The sequence below is a fragment of the Ursus arctos genome, unplaced genomic scaffold, assembly GCF_023065955.2.
Source record: "Ursus arctos isolate Adak ecotype North America unplaced genomic scaffold, UrsArc2.0 scaffold_31, whole genome shotgun sequence".
NCBI classification, from domain to species: domain Eukaryota; kingdom Metazoa; phylum Chordata; class Mammalia; order Carnivora; family Ursidae; genus Ursus; species Ursus arctos.
In genome coordinates, this window is record NW_026622997.1 from 3,766,125 (window position 1) to 3,792,517 (window position 26,393).

At 37.4% G+C, this 26,393-nt stretch overlaps 1 protein-coding gene across 4 annotated transcripts in view; it reads left to right on the forward strand.

Annotated features, from left to right (window-relative positions):
- Nucleotides 1–26,393, forward strand: part of LOC113264322 (cytidine monophosphate-N-acetylneuraminic acid hydroxylase) — a 168,084-nt gene that overhangs the window by 115,269 nt on the left and 26,422 nt on the right. For all 4 annotated transcript variants that reach the window (XM_057304935.1, XM_057304936.1, XM_026511259.4 and 1 more), the window contains 3 exons: nucleotides 1,311–1,446; nucleotides 21,800–21,940; nucleotides 26,096–26,270. In XM_057304935.1, coding sequence (XP_057160918.1) covers nucleotides 1,311–1,446; nucleotides 21,800–21,940; nucleotides 26,096–26,270 — 452 coding nt within the window. The remainder of the gene's footprint in view (nucleotides 1–1,310; nucleotides 1,447–21,799; nucleotides 21,941–26,095; nucleotides 26,271–26,393) is intronic.

Sequence of the window (26,393 nt, forward strand, 5' to 3'; positions counted from 1 at the left end):
CCAGGGTGCATAACCACGTGAGAGAGAGGAAGGTGCCTGTCCTTAGGGAGTTAACTGGGGAGGCAAAATACACCTATGAAAGGTTAGCTAGAATAATCCCATTCCCATGTGTGTGTCTGTGTGTGTGAATGAACGCAGGCACTCATTTTTAAAAGGGTTGGAATATACCAAAGCATTACTAGGTCTAGGTTATGGGTAACTTATTTTTCTGTGTCCTCGTCTGTGTTTATCAAATGTTCACAGCAGTAACCACAGGAACAGCTCCCTGGCATGGTGCCCTGCGTGCTCTGGACCCGGCCTAATTCCTCAGCTTCCTCACTGCCTGTCTCCCATCGCTTGCTGTCCGTCAGTCTGAGCTGGCCTGCCTTCTGTTCCTCAGACCCAGTACACCACGTGCTTTCCTGCCCTGAGCCTTTGTATCTGCTCTTTCCACTGCCTGGACTTCTCTTGCTACCCATCACGTGGTGGACACCTTCTCCTATATCTGTGTCTGTGTCTCTGTCTCAGATGTCACCTTGCCTCACTGCCCTGTCTGAGAATGCCCCTCTCCCCACTGCAGCCCAGCCCCTCCGCCCACTGCGCTGGTTGACTTTCTTCCTAGCTCATCACTCTTTGAAATGACCTTATTTATTTCCTTGTTCACTATTTGCTTCTCTCACTAGAACAAATGCTCCACAACAGCAGGGACCTGCTTTATCTTTTCATCACTGTTTTCTCAGTGCCAAGAACTACGTCTGGCACTTCGCAGGCACTCGGTAAACATTGACCGAATGGACGGATGACCAAACGAACAAAGGAGCAACCTGTGAGCTAGGAATGCCACTCCACTCACGGAGGAGGGAGAGGGCTGCATTTTGATCCTAGGTCTAACGGATTAACCACGGTCCACAGCCAGAGTCTGAGTGACACACCTTGATTCTAAAAGCCACCAAAATACTAAAGCCACGTCCATGTTAGAAAAGAGTTAATAATTACAAGCCTTACAGCGCTCTTACGATGTGCTCGCCCACAAAGTGCCCCTAGGCACGCGGTCCTTTGCATTCAGCTGGGGTCCCCGTGAACTGCTGTAGACAAGGAGAGAGTTCAGTCACTACCTTTGGGTGGTTTGGTAACATTTCCCTAGGAATTGATTAAAATTTGCAGAGTAAATCTGGGGGAAGGGGGCACTTTGCACTCATGACACAGAGCTTTGCTCTGTTTCGGTGTCAGTCTATCAATTTTATCTCCAGAAAGAGTTTCAATGTACTAAACTTCTGTTTTTCCATTATTTCTGAATTGAGGAGATTCTAACCCCAACCCTGTCATTCCAGAGGAATGGAAAGCCCAATTCATTAAAACAGAAAGGAAGAAGCTCTTGAACTACAAGGCCCGGCTGGTGAAGAAGCTACAACCCCGAATTTATTGCCCCTTCGCTGGGTATTTTGTGGAATCCCACCCATCAGACAAGTATGGCTGGACATTTGGTACCACGTTTTTATGCATAAGTAACGTATGCTGGGGATGAGTCGTTTAGCTGTGAATCAATGTGAAATGAGAATGAGTGATTAGAAGGGGTCTGGGCTTGTTTCACAGGCTGCCTGTGACCCCCGAGTGGGAATAAAAGCCATGCCTGGCAGCTAGGATTCATCCAGATAGGTTTTCTCTGAAAGGATCCTGGGAGCGGTCAAGGCAACTGCTGAGGGCTCAGTACATGCGAGGAACTAAACTGGGGCTTAAGCCATCTGAATTCACCTTCCCAGTGACACTGTGGGGTAGGTATTACTACGCCTTTTTTGCCATAGGGAATCCAGCTCAGGCGTGGGGACTTGCGCAGTCGCCCTGTTGAAAACGCTAGAGTTGAGAAGCGAATTCTGATGTGCCTGGGGTCAAAGCTCTCTTCTCTACCCCACACTACGTCCCAGAGTTGAGAATTGTATCACCATCACATTGAAGTTACTTTCTCATCCTGGGGTATCTGAAACGATTTCTCTTGCAACAATATAACTTTTAGTCTCGTTCTTCCAGTGTATTTTTGGAGGCCCATGAATTTTCTTTGAGAATGTTATTTAAATGTTGGGTTTTCACTTTAACGGTGAAATGAAGGACGCTCATTCGTTTCAGTGCTGGGTTTTGACCAAAGTTTACTTTTTGTAATCACTTTGATACCAAGTAATCGTTTAAAGAGTTAGCAGCTAACTTTTTTTTAAGATTTTATTAATTTATTTGACAGAGAGAGACAGCGAGAGAGGGAACATAAGCAGGGGGAGTGGGAGAGGGAGAAGCAGGCTTCCTGCTGAGCAGGGAGCCCAACTCGGGGCTCGATCCCAGGACCCTGAGATCATGACCTGAGCCGAAGGCAGCTGCTTAACCAACTGAGCCACCCAGGCGCCCCAGCAGCTAACTTAGAGTAAACATTTTCTCAAATAGGAGTATCTATCCCAGGGGAATCCCAGATTTAAGGAACATTGCTTTAGTGCATCTTACCACAGTGTTTAGATTGGATTGTCCTTCCTGGGGACTTTACTACGGCCAAGTGCCTGAGCTGGGAAAAGGCTTTTTCTTTTCTCTCAAAACATAGACACTTTGATAAAAAGGAAACATCCACATTTTTCCTATGAATTGCTAAAGTTGAACTAAACATTTGCAAAATTATTAGTGTCCTTTGAGACATCAGACCTGCTGGGCTGAGTCATCCAATATGGTAACTGCCAGCCACATGGGACTAATGAGCCCTTGAAAAGTGGCTAATGCAGCTGAGGATTGCTGCAGTGAGTGTCAATGCATTGATTCAGTTTCAGTTATTTTTTCCATGCACTGATACAATAGTTGTGATGTATTTCATTGAGTATTTTATGTAGCTAGGTCGTTTCACAGTGATACCTATGTTAATTGAACTTGGAAATTAGGTTGAAATATTATGTTACAATACAGTTACATTATTTTTCTAGCTTAAGAACAATATGGGCACATTTTTACAGTGAAATGAAGGCATCTCTTGATGCAGAATTTTGTACAGTTGCAAGAACTAGTACAACGCTGGGAATAGTAAGGAGAAAAAGCAACCAGATGAGAAGATCTATTGCAAATTTCATGTTGAATAGCAATTATAATTTGCATCAATAGAGAAGAAGAAAGTACTGTATATAAAAAAGTTTTAAAATGTGGACTGTATTGAGACATTTTCAGCAAAATACATAGGGAATCTGACTGAAGTTTCCTCTCAACAGCCAATGAAGAACCAATGAAATTAGTCACCTGGAATGAGAATTAAGTGCCCAGATAATTTTTAATCGTTGTTACTGGCCAATAATAAAAGGACGTGGATAATTGCATTAAAAAAGGAAACCACTTTTAGATAAAGAGATGGTAAAAGAGATTATTTCAGTCATGGGTATTTTGTTAGAAAGTTATAAGGAAAAGATTAAAAAATATATATTTATAAAAAGTGAAAATCTTGATTAAGCCCCCAATTAGCTGTACAATACAAGACATTTCTAGTAATATAAAAGGTCATTGATAAAAATGTAATGAATTACTCAAATTTGAAAAACTGCAAGTATGTTTTCTTTAGTTTTAGTTCAGTAGTTCTCATATAGGGAGATTTTGTCTCCAGGGGGACATTTGGCAGTGTCTGGAGACAGTTTTCGATCCCATAGTGGGGGAGTGCTACTGGCATCTAGTGAATTGAAGACAGGGAGTCAGCTAAACAACTAATAATAAACAGGATACCTCCCACAACAAGGAATTATCCAGCTCCAAATGCCAGTAGTGCCATTGTTGAGAAACTTTGCTTCAGATGAATTACGTGTACAAGAAAAAAGAGTTCTAAATTATTTTATGAAATGAGTAGAATGTTACTACTAAAATCTGACAAAAATGGCACAAAGACACCTACATACCAATTTATGAAGATCTAAATATTTTGAACTCTATGCAACAATGCATTAAATTAATACTATATCAAGAACAAGTGGTGTTCATTACATGAATGCAAGTGTTTTTCAGTGAGAATTGAGTAATATAATCCAGTGTATTTATTCATCTAAGAAGGAAGATCATATGATCTCCAAAGATGCCAAGAAGTTTAACTCTTGTTTTGACAAAAAAGGTACTCTAAAATTGAACGTTAGATGACTATTTCCTTACTATGATTATATATATAATCGTGTGTGGATATGGAATTGGGGAGAGTCAACCATGGAGAAGCACTGGAATTTTTTAAATTGAGAACATTTTACTTGTAATAATCCAATAAGACAACATGAATGAAGTAGACATACAAAATAACAAAGGTGGCAAAATTATCACTGTCTGCTGCTATGATTATATATCTAGAAAATTAAAGAGAATCAACTGAAAAACTATTCCAAACAATTTATAAACAACTATTACTTAGGAGTTAAATTACAGAAAAAGTCTCTGTTTTCCATTGCAATCAAAAATGAGAAAATATCTGGAAATAAATTTAACTAGCAGTGTGCAAGTCTCAATATAAAGAAAGCTTTCACATGCCACTGAATGATACAGAAGAAAACCTATACAAATGGAAAGAAATACTATGTTTTGGGACTAGATAACAGAATGATATCATTCATAATTTATAAGTTTAGTGTGAATCCAATATTTGCAATATGTGTTTTTGGAAGTAGACAAGTTGATTCTGAAACTAATTTGGGGAAGAAAGCCAAGAATATTTAGTAAACCTCTGATTAAAAAGAGCAATGGGAGGAGAGTACTCTAGCAGAGAGTAAAACATGTTAAAGTCTCTCTAATTAAAACTCGAAGGGACTATTGCATAAATAGCCCATGGGTCAGAATGCAAAGTACAGAAATGAACTCGTACCTGTCTTTGGATTTAGTATATGCTGCACGAGGCATTTTAAATCAATGGTGGTTTAGTAAATGGCATTGGACAAATAGTTTCAAAGGATTTCCAAGTTTATGAAGAAATATTGTCAGTTCACAGCCTGAAAAATTGAATTCGTAGAGTAAGTACTTTTGAATTTTCTACATTTGATAAAGAATAATTTCCACTAAATCTGAAAAACTTAGTTTTTATCATGGTAGATGTGCTTCAGCTATATTAGGTTAAAAATATCCAGATATATTGGAATTTTTAAAACAAGAAGTTTGTGTTTCCCTTATTACTTCTTCCTATTGAATGGTACATCTTGAATACATTTCTGCTAAGTTTTTCAAAGCAGTCTTTAGCAGAAGTGTCCTGGATACAGTTGTTGAAAGGTTGACAGTATACACCCAAGTGCTAGGAAATATTGCCAGTTAATGAAGCTGCTAAAAGAAAAGAGAAGACAATGAACTTGATGGTCTTGTGCTCTTTGCAAGTGCTTGTTGGTTAAGTCATGGAAGATTTGGATTGTTAAGTCCAATTCAAAGTTATCTTGAAACTTAAAGAATGCTTGCCAAACATTCAGGAGTCATAGGCAAAATCTGGCACTGTGACTAACATTCCTCTGATATTCTACTGCATATGAACAAGCTAAATTTAAAGCTCCATGGAAAGGAAACACTCATTTGTGACTTAGTTATACAGGTTGAATGTTATATTGAAATGGAATCTTTTTCTAGTGCAAATCAGTAATAATGACTTTATACATTTTCTAACATGGATCAATTTGCAGAAGATGTTATTTGTAACTGGCAGTATTATATAAACTGGATGCTAAAATTACAAATCAAGTTTAAAGAATGCTTTAATGTTTACAATTTGGTGTTGATTTTCAATTTATGCAATACCCCTTTGAATTCAAGATTACTACTGAGTTTACCCAAGGGTTACTGAATTTACTAAACTTAGGTGTAGTTCCAAAATTAATCTATTTTGCTTCAAAGTCAAATCGGTTCTTCTAAGAAAGGTGAACCAGTTTTATCAACGTAGATGTGAATACTATATGAAAATGTATTTTTGGTACTTGATTCATTTATTGAAAAACGTTTAAGTATCTTTGGAACAACTTGAACAAGTGAATCTACTCTTTCAGCTGTAAGTTTTATGAAATCTAAATGCTGATAAAGTTTTTTGATGAAAATTTAGTGTCTGAATTCAGATGTACTCTAATTGAAATGTGTCTAATTGAGATGTACCATATTACTGTGTCTAGAGAGATACTGTTTGTTTTTCTAGCCCTTAATTATATTCTGTATAACCAAGTTCCATGTCCTTGAAATGTTATGGTGCTTCACTACTAAGAAGCTACATCAGTTATATTTTTAAACTTAAAAAAAAAATTCCAGATACGCTTTTGTTTTTCCTAAGAAATTCTTACTTTGAAGGAGGATGCCTTTATAGGAAATCTTTCGTAATTGCTGGATAAGCCTAGATATAAATTCAAAGAATGTGTTCTTATACAGACCTGCAGAGCTTTTAAAAATGTGTATGTCAAAAGCAACTTTAAAACAAGAAAGAGCCCTAAAGCAGGAGTGAAATTTAGGAGCCTTTGGTCACACAGGAGACCTGCTCATCTGTTAGCCCTATTCATGCACATTTAACTCTGAGGGATGGAGGATGGAGTAGAGTTGAGTTGAGTTAATCGAGATAGACAGCAAATAAAAGATTTAGTGAACCAGGGAAGGGTTGTCTGTATTGAGTGACACTGATACAGAACCAGGGGAATGAACTTCTCTAATACTGCTAGCAGTAGATGGCCCTGGGGAACTTCCCTTAGATTTCCCCTAAACTCCTTGGTTTTCTAAAGAAAACAGTTACCAGTAGATAAATGTGTTTCACACCTAATCTTGATATAGAGCTAATGGCCATTGTTAATGTAACAAAAATAAACTTCTCAGTACCTACTATTGTAGACATAGAACAAAGGTTTCACTTTAATAGTGCTAAGATTCAGTATAGTTAAGAACCAGTGTGGCAGAGGCACCAAGCGCTCAGGACAGACACAAGGTAATTCTGGATCAGGCCCTGGAGGCTCTGCTCCCCAAAGCTTAATTCTCTAATTGATGGAGTTGAGAGAACGAGAGCCAGGAGGTCCTAGGTTAGCAAAAAGGGGCACTCAGGGGCCCAGAGAAGCAGCTTTTAACCAACTGGCACAGAGCTATTTCAATAGTTTAGCAAGCACTATGCCTACCAGCTAAAGATGAACTGATCCTTAAGGCAATGGAGAAAGGAGTGGAGAAGAGAACCTACTGCCGTCCACAGCTGTCACACTATATGACATGGAAATACCTGAGGACTAAGGGATTGCACCGTGGTCCGCTTGCTGTTTGTCACATAACTGACTGTCTTGGACAGTGTGTACGTATGTTAAAAGATATAAAGAGAAAGCGTGTCTAAGATAAGTCCAAGAGAGTCTGTTTAAGAAGATAACAGTAAGTTATTCTATTGCATACATATTCTTAGTTATGGTCACTCAGGTAAACAGTATAACATCAATAGGAATATATGCCACATGATACTATGGAAAGTATTAAAGCCAGGCCAATGATGAAGTATTGTAGAGCTTCAATTTTAAAAAACAGAAAACAAAACAAGAAGAGGAAGAAGAGGAAGAAGAGGAAGAAGAGGAAGAGGAAGAAGGAGAAGAAGAAGAAGAAGAAGAAGAGGAGGAAGAAGAAGAAGAAGAAGAAGAAGAAGAAGAAGAAGAAGAAGAAGAAGAAGAAGAAGAGGAGGAGGGGAAGGAGGAAGAGGAAGAGGAACAAAGTATTTTCTTGTTTGGTTTAAATAGAAATGTTTCATGTCAAAGCTTATAGTCTGAATGCAGGTAAACATCCTTTAGGCTGATCTTATGGTCTAAAGTGTGACCAGAGAAGAGGACCCAGACAAGGTAATTGACATTTGAAGTGTCTTAATGTATTACCTAAATTTGAGAAGGAAATAATTTTTTTTGATGGTATCCCTACCTGGGAAGTTAAGAATGGAGTTGCCCTCCAAACTTAGGTTGCATCAGAAAGGGTGGGAGATGGTCTGTATCTGTGGAAGAACAGAAATCGAGGCAGAGAAAAATAATGCATTAAACATAGGGAAAAATTCAAGTAACTGTGGATTTCTAATCATAAACTACAGAAACCAGAAGGTAGTAGAATAGCATTTTTAAGGTGCTTAAAGAACCATCAGCCCAGACTCTATACTCAGTAAAAATACCTTTTGGAAATGAAGGTAGAATGAAAACATTTTCAGATGAAGCAAAACTTAGACAATTCATTACCAGCAGACCTACTTTAAAAGAAATGCTAAAGAAAGTTCTTCAGATGAAAGGAAAATGACACTAAAGGGAAACTTGGAATTTCAGGAATGAAGGAGAGAGCAACAGAAATGGTAATAACTGTATATATATTATAGGCAATTTTTCTTAAGTTCTTTAAAATATGTTAAACAGTTGACAGCAACTATTATAATATGGTTTAATGGGCTTTTCAGTGTATGCAGGTAGAATACCTAAGACAATTATAAGCATAAAGGGCTCTGTGTAGTGGAAAGTTTTCTAGGTGTTAAAACACTTCTAAATAGATTAAAAGGTTAAGTATGTTAATTGTAATCCCCCGAACAGCAACTATGAAAATCATAGAAAGAAATATTATCAAAAACTCAATGGAATCAACAAATTCAGCTAAGCTGCATTTGTTGCATACAAAATTAACATACAAAAATCAGTAGGGTTTTTATACACTAGTGGCAAATTATCTGAAAAAGAAATTAAATGATCAATAACATCTATAGCTTTGAAAACAATAAAATATTTAAGAGTAGATTTAGGAAAGGAGGTGAAAGATCCCTACACTGAAAATACAGCACATTGATGAAAGAAATCAAAGAAGACACAAATAAATGGAAAGATAATCTGTATTCATGGATTGGAAGAATTAATATTGTTAAAATGTCCATACTACCCCGTGTAATCCCTATCAAGATCCCAATGGCATTTTTTACAGAAGTAAAAAAAAAAAAATCCTAAATTTATATGGAACCACAAAAGACCCCAAATATTCAAAGCAATCCTGAGAAAGAAGAACAAACCAAGAGGCATCACACTTTTTGGTTTCAAGCTATGTTATGAAGCTATAGTAATCATAACAGTATGGTACAGGCATTAAAAACAGACACATAAACCAATGGAACAGAATCGAGTCCCCCAAAATAAACCCAGGCATATATGGTCAACTAATATTTGACAAGGGAGGTAAGAATACTCACTGGGGAAAAGACAGTCTCTTCATTAAATGATGCTGGCAAAATTGAATATTCACATGTAAAAGAATAAAACTAGACCCCTATCTTAACACCACTCACAAAAATTAACTCAAACTGTGTTAAAGACTTAAATGTAAGACCTGAAACTGTAAAACTCCTAGAAGAAAGCATAGGCAGTAAACTCCTTGACATGGGTCTTGGAGATGATTTTTTGGATTTGACAGCAAAAGCAAGGGCAACAAAAACAAAAATAAACAAGTGGGACTATATCAAACTAAAAAGCTTCTGCACAGCAAAGAAGGCTATCAACAAAATGAAAAGGCAGTGGGGGAAAATATTTGCAAATCATATATCTGTTAAGGGCTTAATACCCAAAATATATAAAGAACTACAACTCAGTAGCAGAAACAGATAATCCAACTGCAAAATAGGCAATGGACCTGAATAGATATTTTTCCAAAGGAAATATACAGATGGCCAACAGGTACATGAAAAGGTGCTCAATATCTCTCATCATCAGGGAAATGCAAATCAAAACCACAATGAAATATTACTGCACACCTATTAGAATGACTATTATCAGAAAGACAAGAAATAAGTGTTGTAGAGGATGTGAAGAAAAGGGAACCGTTTGTACTGTTAATGGATTGTAAAGTCATGCAGCCACTATGGAAAATGGTATGGAGGTTCCTCAAAAAATTAAAAACAGAAAGACCATATGATCCAGAAATTCCACTTCTGGATATTTGAAGAAAATGAAAGCACTAACTTGAAAAGATATGCACCTCCAGTTTCATTGCAGCATTATCTATAATAGCCAAACCAACAACCTAAGAGTCCAACAATGGTTGTATGGATAAAGAAAATGTAGTATTATAGAAACCAGTGGAATATTATTCAGGCATGAAAAGAAGGAAATCTTGCTGTTTGTGACAACACTGGATGGACCTCAAAGGCACTTTGTTAAGTGAAATAAGTCAGACAGAAAAAGACAAATACCATATCATCTCACATATATGTCAAATCTAAAACAACAACAACAACAACAAAACCTCATAGAAAAAGATATCAGATTTGCAGTTACTAGAGGCAGGGGGCAGGGCTGGAGAATTTGATGAAGATGGTCAAAAGGTGCAAATTTCCAGTTATAAGTGCTGGGGATGTAATGTATAACACAATGACTATAGTTGACACTGTCGTATAGTGTATTTGACAGTTGCTAAGACAGTAAATCCTAACAGTTCTCATCACAAGGAAATAAATTTTTTCTTTTATTTTTTGTATCTATATGAGATGATGGATGTTAACTAAACTAACTGTTGTAATCATTTTGCAATATATATAGTCAAGTCATTATGCTGTACATCTTAAATTTATACAGTGCTATATGTCAATTATATTTCAATAAAACTGAAAAAACTCAACATGTAAACTAAACAGGATACTAAAAAAATTTAAATAATTTGAAGGAAGGGGAATGGAAAGACAGAGGAATGAGAAAGAGATAAACAGAAAACATAATAAAATGGTAGACATAAATAATTACATTAAATATAAATGTTCTACAGACATGTGAGTGAAGCCTTTCACTTGGACTGTCCAGACCAGCCCTGCTGCCATCAACTGAATAGCATTAACTAATAACAGTCAGCAGCATATGGAAGAAAAGAATCATCATCCAAACTCCATCTGAATTCACAATCAACAAAATTTTGAGATACAATAAAGTACTCATCACTTAAATTAAAATAATCTAAACACACCAATTGGAAGACAGAGATTATGAGAATGGATAAAAAAGAACAAGACCCACTCTATGCTGTCTACAAGAAATCCACTTTAAACCTAATGATCTAGGTAAATTGGAAGTAAAAGAATGGAAAAAATATACTGTGCAAACACTAGTCCAAGAAAGCTTGAGTGGCTATGTTAAGAATAGAGTTGGCTTCAGAGCAAAAACTACCAAGGATACAGAGGCACATTATGATGTCAATTCACCAAGAAGTTGTAAGAATCCTAAATGTGTTTCTACATAACAGCAGATTCTCAAATACATGAAACAAAAATTTAATAGATGTTAAAGAAAATGGAAAGTCAGAATGACAGTTGAAGACTTCAACACTCCTTTCTCAGTAATTGCTAGAATAAGAACATGGAAAATTTAGCAAGGATATAGAAAAACTAAACATAAATCAACTGGATGTGAATGACATTTATAGAAAATTCCACCTGAAAATAGCAGAACGTGCATTCTTTTCCAGAACAAACATCGACCAAGAAAGACCATGTCTTGGGTCACAAAACAAACCTTAACAAAATTTAAACTGAAATAATACAAAGAATGTTTTCTGATCATATTGGAATTAGTCTAGAAATCAAGAGAAAGATAACTGGAAAATATCCAAATACTTGAAAACTGAAAAACACATTGCTAAGCAATCTCTGAGCCAAAGAGGAAATATCATATGAAATTAGAAAAAAACTTAAAAAAAAAGCAAGAAAACACAACATATCAAAATTTGTGGGATACTAAAGAAGAGATTAGAGGGAAATTTGTAGCATTAAATGCACATATTAAAAAAGAAGAAAGTTCTCACTTTAGGAAACTAGAAAAAATGAGCAAAATAAATGGAAGAAGGAAGGAAAACAATTAAAAACAGAAGTCGAGGAAATGAAGAAAAACAATAGAGGAAAAAACAATGAAAATCACCAAGAAAAAAAATAAAGACAATTACCAATATCAGGAATGAGAGCACTCACTGACAATCCCACAAGTGTTAAAACTAACAATAACAATATAAGTAATTCTATGTACAGAAATTAAACAACTTAGATGAAACTTCCCAATTCTTTGAAAGCCACAAATACCAAAACTCCAAAAATATAGACATCACCAAATTTCTGTAAGTTTCTTTTGTAGGTTAAAATCTTCCAAAAAAGAGAATCCAGGCCCAGATTATTTCACTGGCAAATTCTACCAAACATTCAAAAAACCAAACAAAACACTAATTTAACATATTCTTTTCCAGAAATAGTGGAGGAGGAAACACTATAACTCTTCTTATGAGACTTTGCTATCAAAAGCAGACAAAGGCTATGCAAGAAAGTACACACTAATACTTCTCAGAAACATAGGAGCAAAAATTCTTAATGAAATATTGCCAAATTACATGTAATTACATGTAATTACAAATTAATATGTAAAAGGAATAATACAACCCAATGGTGTTTATCCCAGGAATGCAAGGCTGGTTCAATATTCAAAACTCGATCTAATCCATCATATTAACAGATAAAGAAAAAAATCACATGATTATATTAACTGAAGCAGAAAAAGCAGTTGATAAAATTCAGCATATACTCCTGGTAAAATAAAAACCAAACCAAAACAAAACAAAAACTCTTAGCAAACTAGAAATAGAAGAGAATTTTCCTAACCTCATTAAGGGCATCTGTAAAAATCCACAGCTAACAGCATACTTGACAGAGAAAGAATGAGTAATTTCTTCTAAGTTGCATAAGAAGATAAGAATGACTACATCATTCTGAAATTTGTAATCAGTGCAGGAAGGCAAGAAAACTGAATAAATAACTGTAGACTGAAAGGAAGTCATGAAGTGTTGTTATTTCAGACACCATGACTGTCTACATAGAAAATCCCAGAGAATTAATAAAAGAAAATTCTGGAACTAATGAGTAAATTTAGCAAAGTCATCAGATATAAAGTAAATGTATAAAAATCTATTGTATTTCTATATATGAGCAATGAACATGAGAACAACAAAATTTAAAAAAAAACATACAATAGCTCCAAATAATTATATACTTCATTGTAAATCTAACAAAATAATACAGGGTCTGTATGCTAAAAACCATAAAACATTGATTAAAGAAATCAAAGATAAACTAGATAATTGAAAAGGCATATCTTCATGAATTGGATGTCTCAGTATAGTTAATATTTTTTTTAAATTTTGCATTTAACACAATATTTGTTAAATATGTTAACCTAAAACAAAACTTTATTATGTGGAAACTATTTATCTTGAACAACCATAGAGAGTAAACACGGGAAGATCAAGGGCAAAATTTTAAAGTATTCTTAAGCACATTTCTCTAATGCCAATCACTAATCCTAATTATTAACTAATTAGGATATTGGATTAGCCTATATGGAGTATTTTTAAGCATCTTACCTTTGGGGATATTTCATCTGTCAATAGAATCATCTTACATTGAAAACATTGTGATATGATGATACATTATTTTGATTACATTATCTTGAACATGTGCTTAGAAAATTTTTTAAAAAGCATGGACTTTAGAATTCAGTTTACAAGTACAGTTTACTAGATATTTATGTTAAACATATAAATGCTTTCTCTCTACTGAAATAGAGTCTTTCTCTGTCTACTGATTATATGCTCTGTGTCTACTGATCAAATGCTTTCTCTGTACCTACTGATTATATTCTAGTCTATTAATAATTGATTTTCATATGTTAAACCAATCTTGCATTTCTGGTATAAAGCCTACTTGGTAATGAGGCATTATAATTTGGGAGAGGGGATTGGTAAAATATATATAATGAAATTTGCCATTTTAACCATTTTTAAATGTACAATTCAGTGGCATTAATTATATTCACAATGTTATGCAACCATCACTACTATTTCCAAAACTTTTTTTTTTTTTTCATCCCAAACAGAAACTCCACCCATTAAGCAATAACTTCCCATTTATCTCACCCTCCATCACTGGTATTATCTAGTGTACTTTTGTCTATGCATTTGCCTATTGTAGATATTTCTTATAAGTACAATCATACAATATTTGTCCTTTTGTGTAGTATATTTCACTTTGCATAATGGCTTTAAAGTTCTTCTAGGCTGTATCAGAATTCCATGCTTTTTTATGGCTGAATAATATTCCATTGTGTGGGTATATCACATTTTGTTTATCCATTCTTTTGTTGTTGGATGACTGAGTTATGTCCAGCCTTCAATGAACATTGGTATACAAGTAGCTGAGTCCCTGTTTTCAATTTTCTGGTACATATATCTAGGACTGGAATTGCTGTATCCTATGGTAATTCTATATTCAACTTTAAAGAAACTGCCAAACTGTTTTCCACAGTGGTTGCAATATTTTATCTTCTCACCAGGAATGTACAAGTGTTTCAATTTCTCTACATCTTTATAGTACTTATTTCCATTTTTTGTTTTGTTTTTTTTTTTCATTTTTTGGATTGTATCTATCCTGGTAGGTATAAAATGATATCTCATTATGGCTTTGATTTGCATTTCCCTAATGACTAATGATATTGATCATTTTTCATGTCCTTATTAACTATTTGTATATTTTCTTTGCATAAACATCTATTCGAGTTCTTTGCTCGTTTTTAAATTGGGATATCTTTATTGAATCATAGGAGTGCCTAAATATACTGTAGCTATTATTCCCTTGTCAGATGTGTGATTTGCAAATATTTTCTTCCACTATAATCTTTTCACTTTCTTGATAATAACCTTTGATGTACAAAAGTTTTTCATCTTTGCAAAATCAAATTTATTGATTTTTCTTTTGTTTCTTATGCTTTTAGTGTCATATCTAAGAATACATGGCCAAATCCAAGGTCACAAAAATTTACTCGTATGTTTTATTTGATAAGTTTGATGGTTTTTAGCTCTTATGGTTAGGTTGTTAATTGATTTTGAGTCGATTTTTGTATAGGGTGTGAAGTAAGGGTCTGAATTCATTTTTTTATATGTGGAAATCCAGTTGACCCAATATCATTTGTTGGAGACATTTCTCTCTGTGTTGAAAGATCTGGGAACTCTTGTCAAAAATCAATTACCCATAGATATATTGAGTTCATTTCTGGACTCTTAATTCTGTTCTGTTGGTCTATTTGCCTATCTTTATGCCAAGTCCCCACTGTTTTGATTATTTTAGCTTTGTATGGAAGTGTTAGTCCTCCAACTTTGTTCTTTTTCAAGATTGTTTTGGATATTCAGGGCCTCTTGTATTTCCATGTGAATTTGAGAATCAATTCCATTCCAGTCAGCTGTTTCATTTCTGCAAAAAAGGCTGTTGGAATTTTGATAAGAATCACATTGAATCTAAAGATCGTTTTGAGGAGTATGGAGATCTTAAAAATAATAAATCTTCTAATCCATGCATATGGGAAGTTTTTTATTTAGTTCTTCTCTAACTTCTTTCAGCAACGTTTTGTAGTTTTCAGGGTACAAATCATTTACCTCTTTAGTTAATGTATTCCCAGGTATTTTATTCTTCTGGATGTTATTGTAAATGGAATTATTTTCTTAATTTCCTTTGTTTGATTGTTCTTTACTGGTTTATACAAACACAACTAATTTTTTGTTGTTGACTTTATACCTTGCAACTTTGCTAAATTTACATATTAATTTTATTAGCTTTCTTGTGTATTCTTTGGTTTTTAATATATAGGGTCATGTCATTTCCAAATAGAGAAAGTTTTACTTCTTTTTTCCCAATTAAATGCCTTTTATTTCTTTTCTTTGCCTAATTTCTTTGATTAGAACTTATAGTACAATTTTTAATAGCAGTGGTGAAAGTAAGCATCCTTGTCTTTTTCCTGATCTTGGGAGGAAAGCTGTCATTCTTTCGCCACTGAGCATGATGTTACCTATGGGTTTTTCATAATTACCCTCTATCATGTTGAGGAGGTTTCCTTTTATTCCTAGTTTCCCATGTGTTTTTATCATGAAGGTATGTTGAATTTGATAAAATATTTTTTCTGCATCAGTTGAAAAGATTATGTGTTTTTTCCCTTTATTCTATTAGTGTGGTGAAATATATTTATTGATTGCTTTATGTTGAACCACCCTTTTGCATTCCTAATAAATCCCACCTGGTGTATAATCATTGTAATATGTTGTTGAATATTGTTTGCTGGTATTTTGTTGAGGATTTTTGCATCTGTGTTCATAAAGAATACTGGTCTATAATTTTCTTTTATTGTAACATCTTTTTTTAAAATTTATTTTTGAAGAACAGTTGACATGTTATATTAGTTTCAGGTGACCAACATAGTGGTTTGACAATTCTGTACATTACACAGTGCTCACCAAGATAAGCATAGTTACCATCTGTCACCATACAACATTATTACAATATTATTGACTATACAACGTATGATGTACTTCTCATCTCTATGACTTTTTTTTTTTTTTTTTTTTTTTTTTACAGCAGAAGTTTGTGCTTCTTTATCCCCTTTACCTACCTTTGGTATCAGGGTAATACTGACCTCAGAATGAATTAGGAAGTGTTTCTTTCTATGATTTGGGAGAGTTTGAAAATGATGATGTTTTCTATTTTCTTCTTGAGTTGGTTTAAGCAACTTGTTCGTTCCTGGGAGTTTGTCCATTCCACTAAGTTATTTAATTTGTTATTGTACAGTTGTTCATAGTCTTATCTTATAATTCTTTTTATTTCTGTAAGGTCAGTAGTAATGTCCCTGCTCTGTTTATGATTTTAGTTTTCTGTGTCTTTTTTTATTCTTTGTCTAGCTAAAGGTTGTCAGTTTTGTTGATCTTTTCAAAGAACCAACTTTTGGTTTCACTGATTCTCTCTACTGATCTTTCTTCTTTTTTAATATAGATGTTAGAGCTATAAATTTTCCTCTGAGCATGGCCTTTACTACATTTCATGGGTTTTATATGTTGTGTTTTTGTTTTCATTTTATCACTAAGTATTTTCTTATTTTTCTTGTAATTTCTTTGATTTATTGGTTAATAGCGTGTTGTTATAGTTAATATTTAATGATCTCTAAATAAATCTGTAGGTTCAATGCAATGCCCATCAAAACCCTGGCAGAATTTTTTGTACATATAGACAACCTAACTGTAAGATTTATAAGGAAAAGCAAAGGAACTAGAATAGCCAAAACAACTTTGAAAAAGAATAAATTTGGAGGGTCCACACTACCCAATTTTAAGACTTGCTAAAAAGCTACAGTTATCAAGATAGCATGATATCAATGAACGGATAAACACTAGATCAATGGAACAGAGTAGAAAATTCAGAAATAGGTCCACACAAATACGAATCATTGATTTCTGACAAAGGTACAAAAACAATTCAATAGAAAAAAGATAGTTTTTCAATAAATATTATTAGAGCAATTAGACATTCATATGCAAAAAAATGAATCTCAATTTAGACCTCACATTGTATACCAAAAAATAAGCCAAAATGGATCAAAGATCTAAATGTAAATGTAAAACTATAAAACTTTTGGAGGAAAATGTAGGAGAAAATCTTCATGATGTCCAGTTAGGGAAAGCCTTCTTACATATAACACCAAGAGCACAATCCATAGCGAAAAGTTTAATATATTGGACTTTATAAAAAGTAAATTTTTTTTTCTGTGAAAGACACTGTTAATAAAAAGACAAACTAAAGACTGTGAGAAAATATTTGCAAATCAAATATCTGACTAACAACTTGTATCCAGAAAATATAATGATCTCTTAAAAATCAGTGTCAGGAAACAAAGAACTCAATGATAACTGGGCAAAACATTTGGACAGGTACTTCACCAACGAAATATAGATGCAAATAAACACAAGAAATGATGTGTTCATATCAGTAGCCATTAGGAAATGTAGATTATAACCACAGTGAAATAACAAAGTTGTGAAAAATTGACAATCTCCTGTTATGGTACGGAGGCAGAGCAATAGGACCTCTCACAAATTGTTGTTGGGAATTCAAAATGGTATGGAAAACAGTTTGGCTGTTTCTTTATTTTTTTTTTTTTAAGATTTTATTTATTTATTTGACAGAGAGACAGCCAGTGAGAGAGGGAACACAGGCAGGGGGAGTGGGAGAGGAAGAAGCAGGCTCCTAGCAGAGGAGCCTGATGTGGGGCTCGATCCCAGAACGCTGGGATCACGCCCTGAGCCAAAGGCAGATGCTTAACGACTGCGCCACCCAGGTGCCCCTGGCTATTTCTTTAAATATGTGTTTATCGTATGGGTGTTTTCCCTAGAGAAATTAAACTTTTATTCACACCAGAACTGTACACAGATATTACTAGCAGCTCTGTTCATAATGACCAAATCAACTCAAACATTATTCAACAGGTGAGTGGATAAACAGACCATGATACATCTATGCCATAGAATACAATAAAAAGTAAATACTGATACATACAATAACATGGATGAATCCCAAAAGCGTCATGCTAAGTGAAGGAAGTCAGTTTCAAAGGTTACATATTGTGTGATTCTATTATTACGGCATTCTGGAAAAGACAAAACTATAGAGGTGGAGAACAGATCAGTGTTTGCCAGGGGTCGGGCTGGGGAAATGGGGCAGCATGAGAGAGCGTTTGAGGGGTGATGGAACTGCTCTGTATACGGATGGGGTGGTGGTTGCATAGCTCTGTACATGTGTTAAAATTCATAGAAGCATTCACAAAAAGTACGAATATGGAATGTAAATGGATTATTTATTTATTTGAGTCTCAGCTGGTCAGCAAATTTTCTTTTTTTTAAATAATTTTTTAAATTAAAAAAACAAAAAAAGCAAATAGTTATTCTTAACACCTTCAGCCAAGGTAGTTAAAGCTAGCATATTTGTCGAAGTCATCCTTGCGATGCAGTCAGGTTGCACAATTCATAGAACTCATAACCCCTTAGGAAAACAATATGGATGCCCTATCCATTTTGTCATATTTGAATATAGTTTTATTATTTGAAATGTTAAGATCTTACAGGTATTTTAATTTTGCTTTTATAAGATTTGGTAATTATATATAGAATTTATTTTATCCTTAGTACATGCAGTGACTCAGCCTCTAACTGTCGTATTGTCTTTATGAGCAAGTACCAGTACCATCTGCTTCATGATGATCCTCTTTTTTCATCCTTACCGGGAGTACTCTGTGAACAAAGGGCAGGACTGCCTTTGTGCAGACAGGGAATGCACATGTCATTGTACTCAAGAGGAAATTATTGTAATAATTTACTTATCTGCATTTGTTGGGTGTTACCGATTTATTGTAAATTTATTGGGTAATAAACCAATCCTCAAGATGAGTTTTCGTAATAATATCCTGAAGGACTGGCCATGATTTCCCATCTGTTAGAGGCAGCACAGTAGAAGAAATCATGTCTATGGAATTTAGGTTCTTCTCCTATCACTTTTTAGAAGCAATTAATTGACTTCTCTAGGACTTCATTGGTCTCATCATTAAAACATGAGTGTTTTCACTTTAAAGGTCTGTGTTCTCTGACATACCTGCACGTGTTTAATTAACATATCAGATTGCTGATGTGTTTCCACTCTTTTAAACTTCTTGTTGACATTATTTAGCTGCTTCATATCTTCCTAAACCTTCTGGAAAGACTGACCGGAGATTAAAAAATAATTTCTTGAGATGAATGTTGTTTCTTATGCATTCATTTATCATTTATTGAGAAGCAGAGATGAAATGATTGTCTTCAGAGTTATGATCTACTGGAAGAGAAAAACCAATGTCATGCAGAATGCTAAGCGTTATGGTACCTGTGTGTTCTGGAGGCAATGGGATACAGATGGGGGTTAGAGAAGGACGACTGGGTGAGACTATAAAGCTCAGTTTTGAAATATGAATAGACACTGACCAGCAGAGATGGAGAGATGCTGAGGTGAGGACAGCGCAGGTTAGGGGACTCAGGATAGGGGCCTGCAGCCTGTGTGCACGGGAGAAGCCAGGAAGCCAGACGGTGGACAGCATGGTGTGTGTGCCACAGCACGTGGCCTGGCTTCTATCTTGAAAGGATGAGGAGCCCAATAAAGGAGTCCAGTGAAGAACAAGGACATGATCAGAGGTGCACTGGGGAGGTTAGATTGTGTGTCTGTGCGGTGGGAAGGGAAATGGGAATGTTGATTCTGGAGACCAGTTTGAGAACCATCACAGTAATCTAGGAGGGAATGATGAGTGACAGTGGGGATGGAGAAGAAAATTCAGATTAGAGAGGTATCAAGGAGGTTGAAGTCCCAAGAACTTGGAGAAGAACTAGATGTGGTAGGTGCTTGATTACAGGACACTGGGCTACTTAATATGCGGCTTTTTAAAGTCATTGCAGGCCACTCTTCTTGTGTACGTAATGGGCAGCTGTTGCTCTCGGTACTTACTCGCAGTACCCCTCAGGGGGCGGCATCTCGGTATTGGTTTTATTATAATCTTAGAGGGAGACGAAGAAGCATCAGGAAGTGATACAATTTTGTGAACACCACATGTTATGGTTTAGGAAGAGTAATCTGAAAGTATCATGGTTTGGAGATGAGATTGGAGGCAGGGAGACCAGTTAGCTAACCGTCTTGAGACAATAGGTTGTAAGAAGACAAGACAGAGTGGTGGCCCTGCTTCAAATTACGTTCTGCCTCCGCGGGAGGACATTAACGTGAGTAGGAAGGGAAAAAGCTATTCACATCTGTGGGTGGAGTGACATCTTGACTCAGGTCTGTAGAATGGATTCTCGGGTCATCAATAATGTAAGTCACCCTTGTGCTGTAGAAATACAGATGTACGTATGTTTTGTACTTGTCTGACTAAAATTATCTATCTAGTCTAAGTAACCAGGTTGTAGCTCAAGAAAGTGAAATTCCCTTTACCAGAAATGTCTGTCTGCATAACCCACGTCTGATGAAAGACAGCGACAAATCCTTTTTCTCTGGATCTCCCCTTTCCTGCCCCAACACCACCACCCCCTTCCCATGTGACATTGGAATGGTGATTTCCAGAAAGACTGTGGTTTGGAATTAACTTTGGGAGATGCTCAGCTCTGATCAGTAGCAGTGCAGTTAGAGACCAGGGGTGGCTGTTACTGAGGATGTGTGTACTCTTTTATCACAGGTAGACTTTTAATGGTTTTGAGGGGACTTTTATTTGAAAAAATTTTTTTTTGCTTATAAACAGCAGAAACTTACTTCTCAGGAGGATGGAAAGCCCAAGATCAAGGTTCAGATTCAATGTCTAGTGAGAGCCAGCTTCCTGCGTTTTCAGACTTTGCTCCCAAACTGGGGAGAAGCCCCTCCTTGTGGCCTCCCGGGAAGGCTGAGCTTGGCCCTGGCTGTATGGTAGAGAGCTGGGGGGGGGGGGGGAGGGGCACTGCTGTCCAGTGGGGTGACCTTGGGGAAGTCACCTGACCTTTCAAAACCTTAGTTCCCTTCTCTTGAAAGTGAGATAATCAATAATAGCTATCTCATTAGAGTACCGTGAAGATAAAATCAACTAGTTCATGTTAAGCACTTAGTATCATTCCTGCGTAATAATATTTCATCCTGTATATATTTAATTAACCTTAAAAACAAGAGTATGCTATTCCCACCTATTTAAAATAGTTGTGGTTTTTTTTTGTACATCTAACTTTAATTCCAACCACTGTGTGATTATGCTTAAAAACAAAGTATAAACAAAGTAGACTTAAAAACAACTTCTTTGGCTAATAATTCTTCCCTAATTAGGGACGTTAGGCCGAGTATGGTCTTTGTTTTTCCATGGGGTAAGTGGGGGGGATTGGGAAGTGGGAATGTAGAGAAAAAAGGAAAAATTCTAGCATTGTTCTAATCAGACTGTGCATCTGAGAATAAATTGCTTTCTTACCTGGGCATGTTCTTATTTCTCAGGTATATTAAGGAAACAAACATCAAAAATGACCCAGATGAACTTAATAACCTTATCAGGAAAAACTCTGATGTGGTAACATGGACCCCACGACCTGGAGCCACTCTTGATCTGAGTAGGATGCTGAAGGACCCAACAGACAGGTTTGGCTTGAATATTTATAGAGACTAAAGATGGTTTATGAATTTTTTCAATTTTATGAGAAAACAAAGGGCACACCCATGGCCTCCTGGCAGCTCCTTGTTTGTAGGAAGGCGAAGTTTTGCAGGCGGCACCCTGAGCTTGCTGTGCAGTAAGAACCGCACGTCACTTTTCAGACTGGAGGTCTTACTATTTAAACTACTACATAAGTATCTTTCAAGTCTAAGGGGAAAAAACTGGGTTTTCCCCCAAAGTTTCTCATGTTATATAACCAATTCTCAAATGTTTGCCTCATCTCATAAACTTATTTGAGGACGAAGGGCGAGGGAAATTTTTTTCTATCCAGGATGTTGATAGGCTCAAAAATAAGTTGCCTTAAGAAAGCAAAAAGCATTAAGATGAGAGTTGGTTCTCATATCAGCATAAACATTCCCAACTGCCTGTTCCACGGAACGCTCATCTGAACACGTAACAGTGCACGGGGAGTGCAATTCAAGAAAAGTTAGCATCACTGTCACAGAACTATATTTTTATAAATACTTGTTTTGAGCCAAATGAAACAGTAAGTTCCTCACCCTTATTTAGAAACCGACTGGGCGTGGTAGAGAGCGGTGCACGCAGTTACCAAAGTTGCACCTGCTCCCGGCCTCCCCCGTGCACAGTGTGAACGGTATAGTCAGCGGTTCTGACCTTTTGCTGACTTCCTCTGTCAAACCAGTTGCTGAATCCAGTCCATTCTCCTTCGTTAAACCCCCCATAAATCCATCACTTGCCTCCAGCCTTTTCCGCCATGGCCTTCATTTGGCTTCTCACAATGTTTAGCCTAGATTCCTATAGTGGCCCCAGACTGGTCTGAGCCTCTCCCTTGATCTGTCCTCTATGCCATCTGCTTTCAATCCACTGGTCAAAATCCACGGTGAATTTCAGTGGGTCGTAAGATCAATGACATTGATCACAACCTGCATTTTTAAAAAATGAAGCCGAACAGAATAGAACATACCTGAGTACGTTGCATATAACCAAGGTAAATTATTATTTCAGAAACTTTTGTTTCACAGGTACCTTTGGTGGAGCCCCAGCGTCCTGATATAAAATGTTAATTCTTACAGGAATCATAGGCAAAAAGTTTGAAAGCCCCCACTCTGTATCGCTGCTAGAATAACCTTGTTAAAGTGCAAAAGTGTTCCTGTTCCTTCCTGCTTAAAATTCTTTAGGATCTCCCCAGTGCCTCTAGGATAAAAGCAGTTTTTATTCTGCAGGTCAAGGGTAAGAGAGGTTTTTAATGATCCCGGTATTAGCGGGGCATTCAAGAGCCTCTGTCATTGGGCATTTGCTGAGCTCCCTGTCTTAGTCCAGTCCTCCAGATGTGTCCTAGAGCAGTAATTCTCACACCTTAACGGGTGTCGGAATAACCCGAGGAACTGGGGTTAAATCCAGATCCCTGAGCTCCGCACCCAGGGACTCCGATGCTGTAGATCCGAGGTAGAGCCCAGGAATCTGCATTTGTATCACCAAAGCATTCCGAGTAACAGGAGAGCGAGGCTGTTGGATTCTCAGTCGTGAGACAGAGCGTAAGGGACTTAGGGGACTAAGTGCTTAACTCTGCCTTGTGAGGGACGGAGGGCTGGGAGAACAGGAAATGTGGTCAAGAAAAGCTCGGTCTGAAATCTTCGGCATTTGAGCTAGGTTTCAGAGGGGGGGAGGTTACCAGCGGAGTAATTGAGAAGGATGATGAGAGAGACGGAGCGAGGAGGCAGGGAGAGACTCCAGATTCCAGTCAGAGGGAATGGCACGCGCTGGCCACGGAAGGCGTAACTGGTATCGTGAGTTTGGTGAACGCAGGTGCTCTGAATAAGTGACTAGATGTATGTCATTCATTCAGAAATGATTTGTGGAGCTCCTTTGGTGTACCTGTACGGGCGTCATACTAAGTACAGGGATAGAGCTGTGGAAAAGCCCCTCCCTCATGAAGCAGGGAATGCCGAGTGCCATGCGGGGGCCGGGGTCAGAAAGGCCCCGTGAGACCGTCCGGGGAACTTGTCTGAGTAAACGGCACTTGAGAAAGCTACAAAGCAAAGCAGGAACATCACTGCACTGTGTCCTAGAAAAACCGTGTCAGCTTGCAGGGGAGCATGTGCTGGGAGGACGGCTCAGCTGGGCGGCTGTGGCTTCATCCGGGAAGAGATGAGTGAGCCTTTAAACTGAGACGGGACACAGAGTTGCAGAAGTGGATTCGAGATCGATTTAGAAGTTAGACGCTTCAGCATTTTAAAAGTAATTTGTTACGGGGCGCCTGGGTGGCTTAGTCGTGAAGCGTCTGCCTTCGGCTCAGGGCGTAATCCTGGCGTTCTGGGATCGAGCCCCACATCGGGCTCCTCCACTATGAGCCTGCTTCTTCCTCTCCCACTCCCCCTGCTTGTGTTCCCTCTCTCGCTGGCTGTCTCTATCTCTGTCAAACGAATAAATAAAATCTTAAAAAAAAAAAAAATTTGTGACGGAAACCAGCGCATCTGTAGCTTTGGGAGAACAATGGGCTGAAGGTGTTGTTTCGAGAAGTGGGACCTAGAGATCTACCACTACTTGCCAGATATTTACTAGACGGGTGCCTGTTTCCCTCCTTATCCTCCTCTTACCCAGATCACATCCTATTGCCTTTCTGGGATGCAGGGTTCCGTGTTTCATGCACTGATCCCTGTTCACACTGGATGGGCAGAGCTCTGGGACAGCCATAGAACTCTGTGGTCCATATTGCCGACTGGGTTTCAAAGTAAAATTGCCCATCTGTCTGTATCAGCTGTGGTTTGAATTGTACAGTAAGAGGACCATGTATTAGAAGAGACACAAAATTCTGGGTGTCCCTCAAAGCCAGGCTAAAATCATTCATATGCTCAACAGATATTTGCTGAGCCCTGTCTACGAGCCAGTCATGGTTGTTCCTTCCATCAAACTTACATTCCGATGGAGGGAAGGAGGGCAGGACAGCAGTGAGCAGACATCCGAGAAATAAATATGACCACATGATATTCGCCATGTCCATAATTTAGCTACTTGAGTCGAATGTTCCAAATCAGTGGTTTTCCCATTTTTTTCCCCCAGACATGGGCTTCTTAGCTTTAACTGTATTCTGGCTTGGAAACCCATCACATGAAATAATTAACAAGAGCTCAGGTGCAGGCAGAGGGTGAGACCCGCCCCTCACACGTCCCCTGAGGTGCTTCTCTGGGACTCCTGCCAATCATCGAGGCAGTCTCATCTGGTTGACTGTTGATATTTAAGTGCTAACTTTTGCCTTGCTTATTTGTTGCTTGCTTCTTTCATGGTCCTCTCACCTCTGTGTCTTCCCCCCTCCACCCGCCATGGAATCCCTCCTTAGTATCCCCACGCTCTGACCACGTGCCTCCTCAGAGCCACCTGGCATGTCGGTTACACCCTGTGTTCGGTTGTCTGTGATTTCCTTTAACCGGCCCCTTTGCACGTGGATAGGCAAAGGCATCCACAGCAGGGTCACATGTCCTCAGCAACCTCGGGTAATATGCCTCCTGAGCATGAAACAGACGTTTAGGGCCACTGCTCATGTGTGTGCAGGAGGGAGCTTTCCAGAAGTGCGAGCTCTTGGCTTTTCTCTTCCATGAACCTCTACTACCCTTCTAGCTCCTACAGGAAAAAAATCTCTTTATTGGACATGTATGTGGCCACACAGCTTCCATAGCTCGAGTTTTTCTGCCAGAACTAAAGAGCGAATCCAGTGACTTTAAAAAAAATTTTTTTAGGGGCGTCTGGGTGGCACAGCGGTTAAGCGTCTGCCTTCGGCTCAGGCCGTGATCCCGGCATTCTGGGATAGAGCCCCACATCAGGCTCCTCCGCTATGAGCCTGCTTCTTCCTCTCCCACTCCCCCTGCTTGTGTTCCCTCTCTTGCTGGCTGTCTCTATGTCAAATAAATAAATAAAATCTTAAAAAAAATTTTTTTAATGTAATGTGTAATTTTTAAAATATTTTTAGACTTACAGAAAAGTTGCAAAAAATAGAGAGGTTCCCCCTATTCCCTTCCCCAAACTTTCCCTAATGTTAACATCTTGCATAACTATGATATAGTCATCAGTCACCAAGGAATTAACATTGTCACAATAGTACTAACTGTCACTTTTGTGTCTTCAAGCAAGGGCATCATAGAGCCTCCAGAGGGGACGAAAATTTACAAGGATTCCTGGGACTTCGGACCGTATTTGGAAATCTTGAATGCTGCTGTAGGAGATGCAATATTTCTTCACTCATCCTGGATAAAAGAATACTTCACTTGGGCGGGATTTAAGGATTATAACCTGGTGGTCAGGGTACGTCATCAGTATTATTTATTTGTCTTTGCTTTCTTGTATTATGGCAATATACGAAATTCCCCTTAGTGTTCCAGTTTGTTTCTCAATAAGCATTCATCGAGCACTCCCAGCTGCCTCACG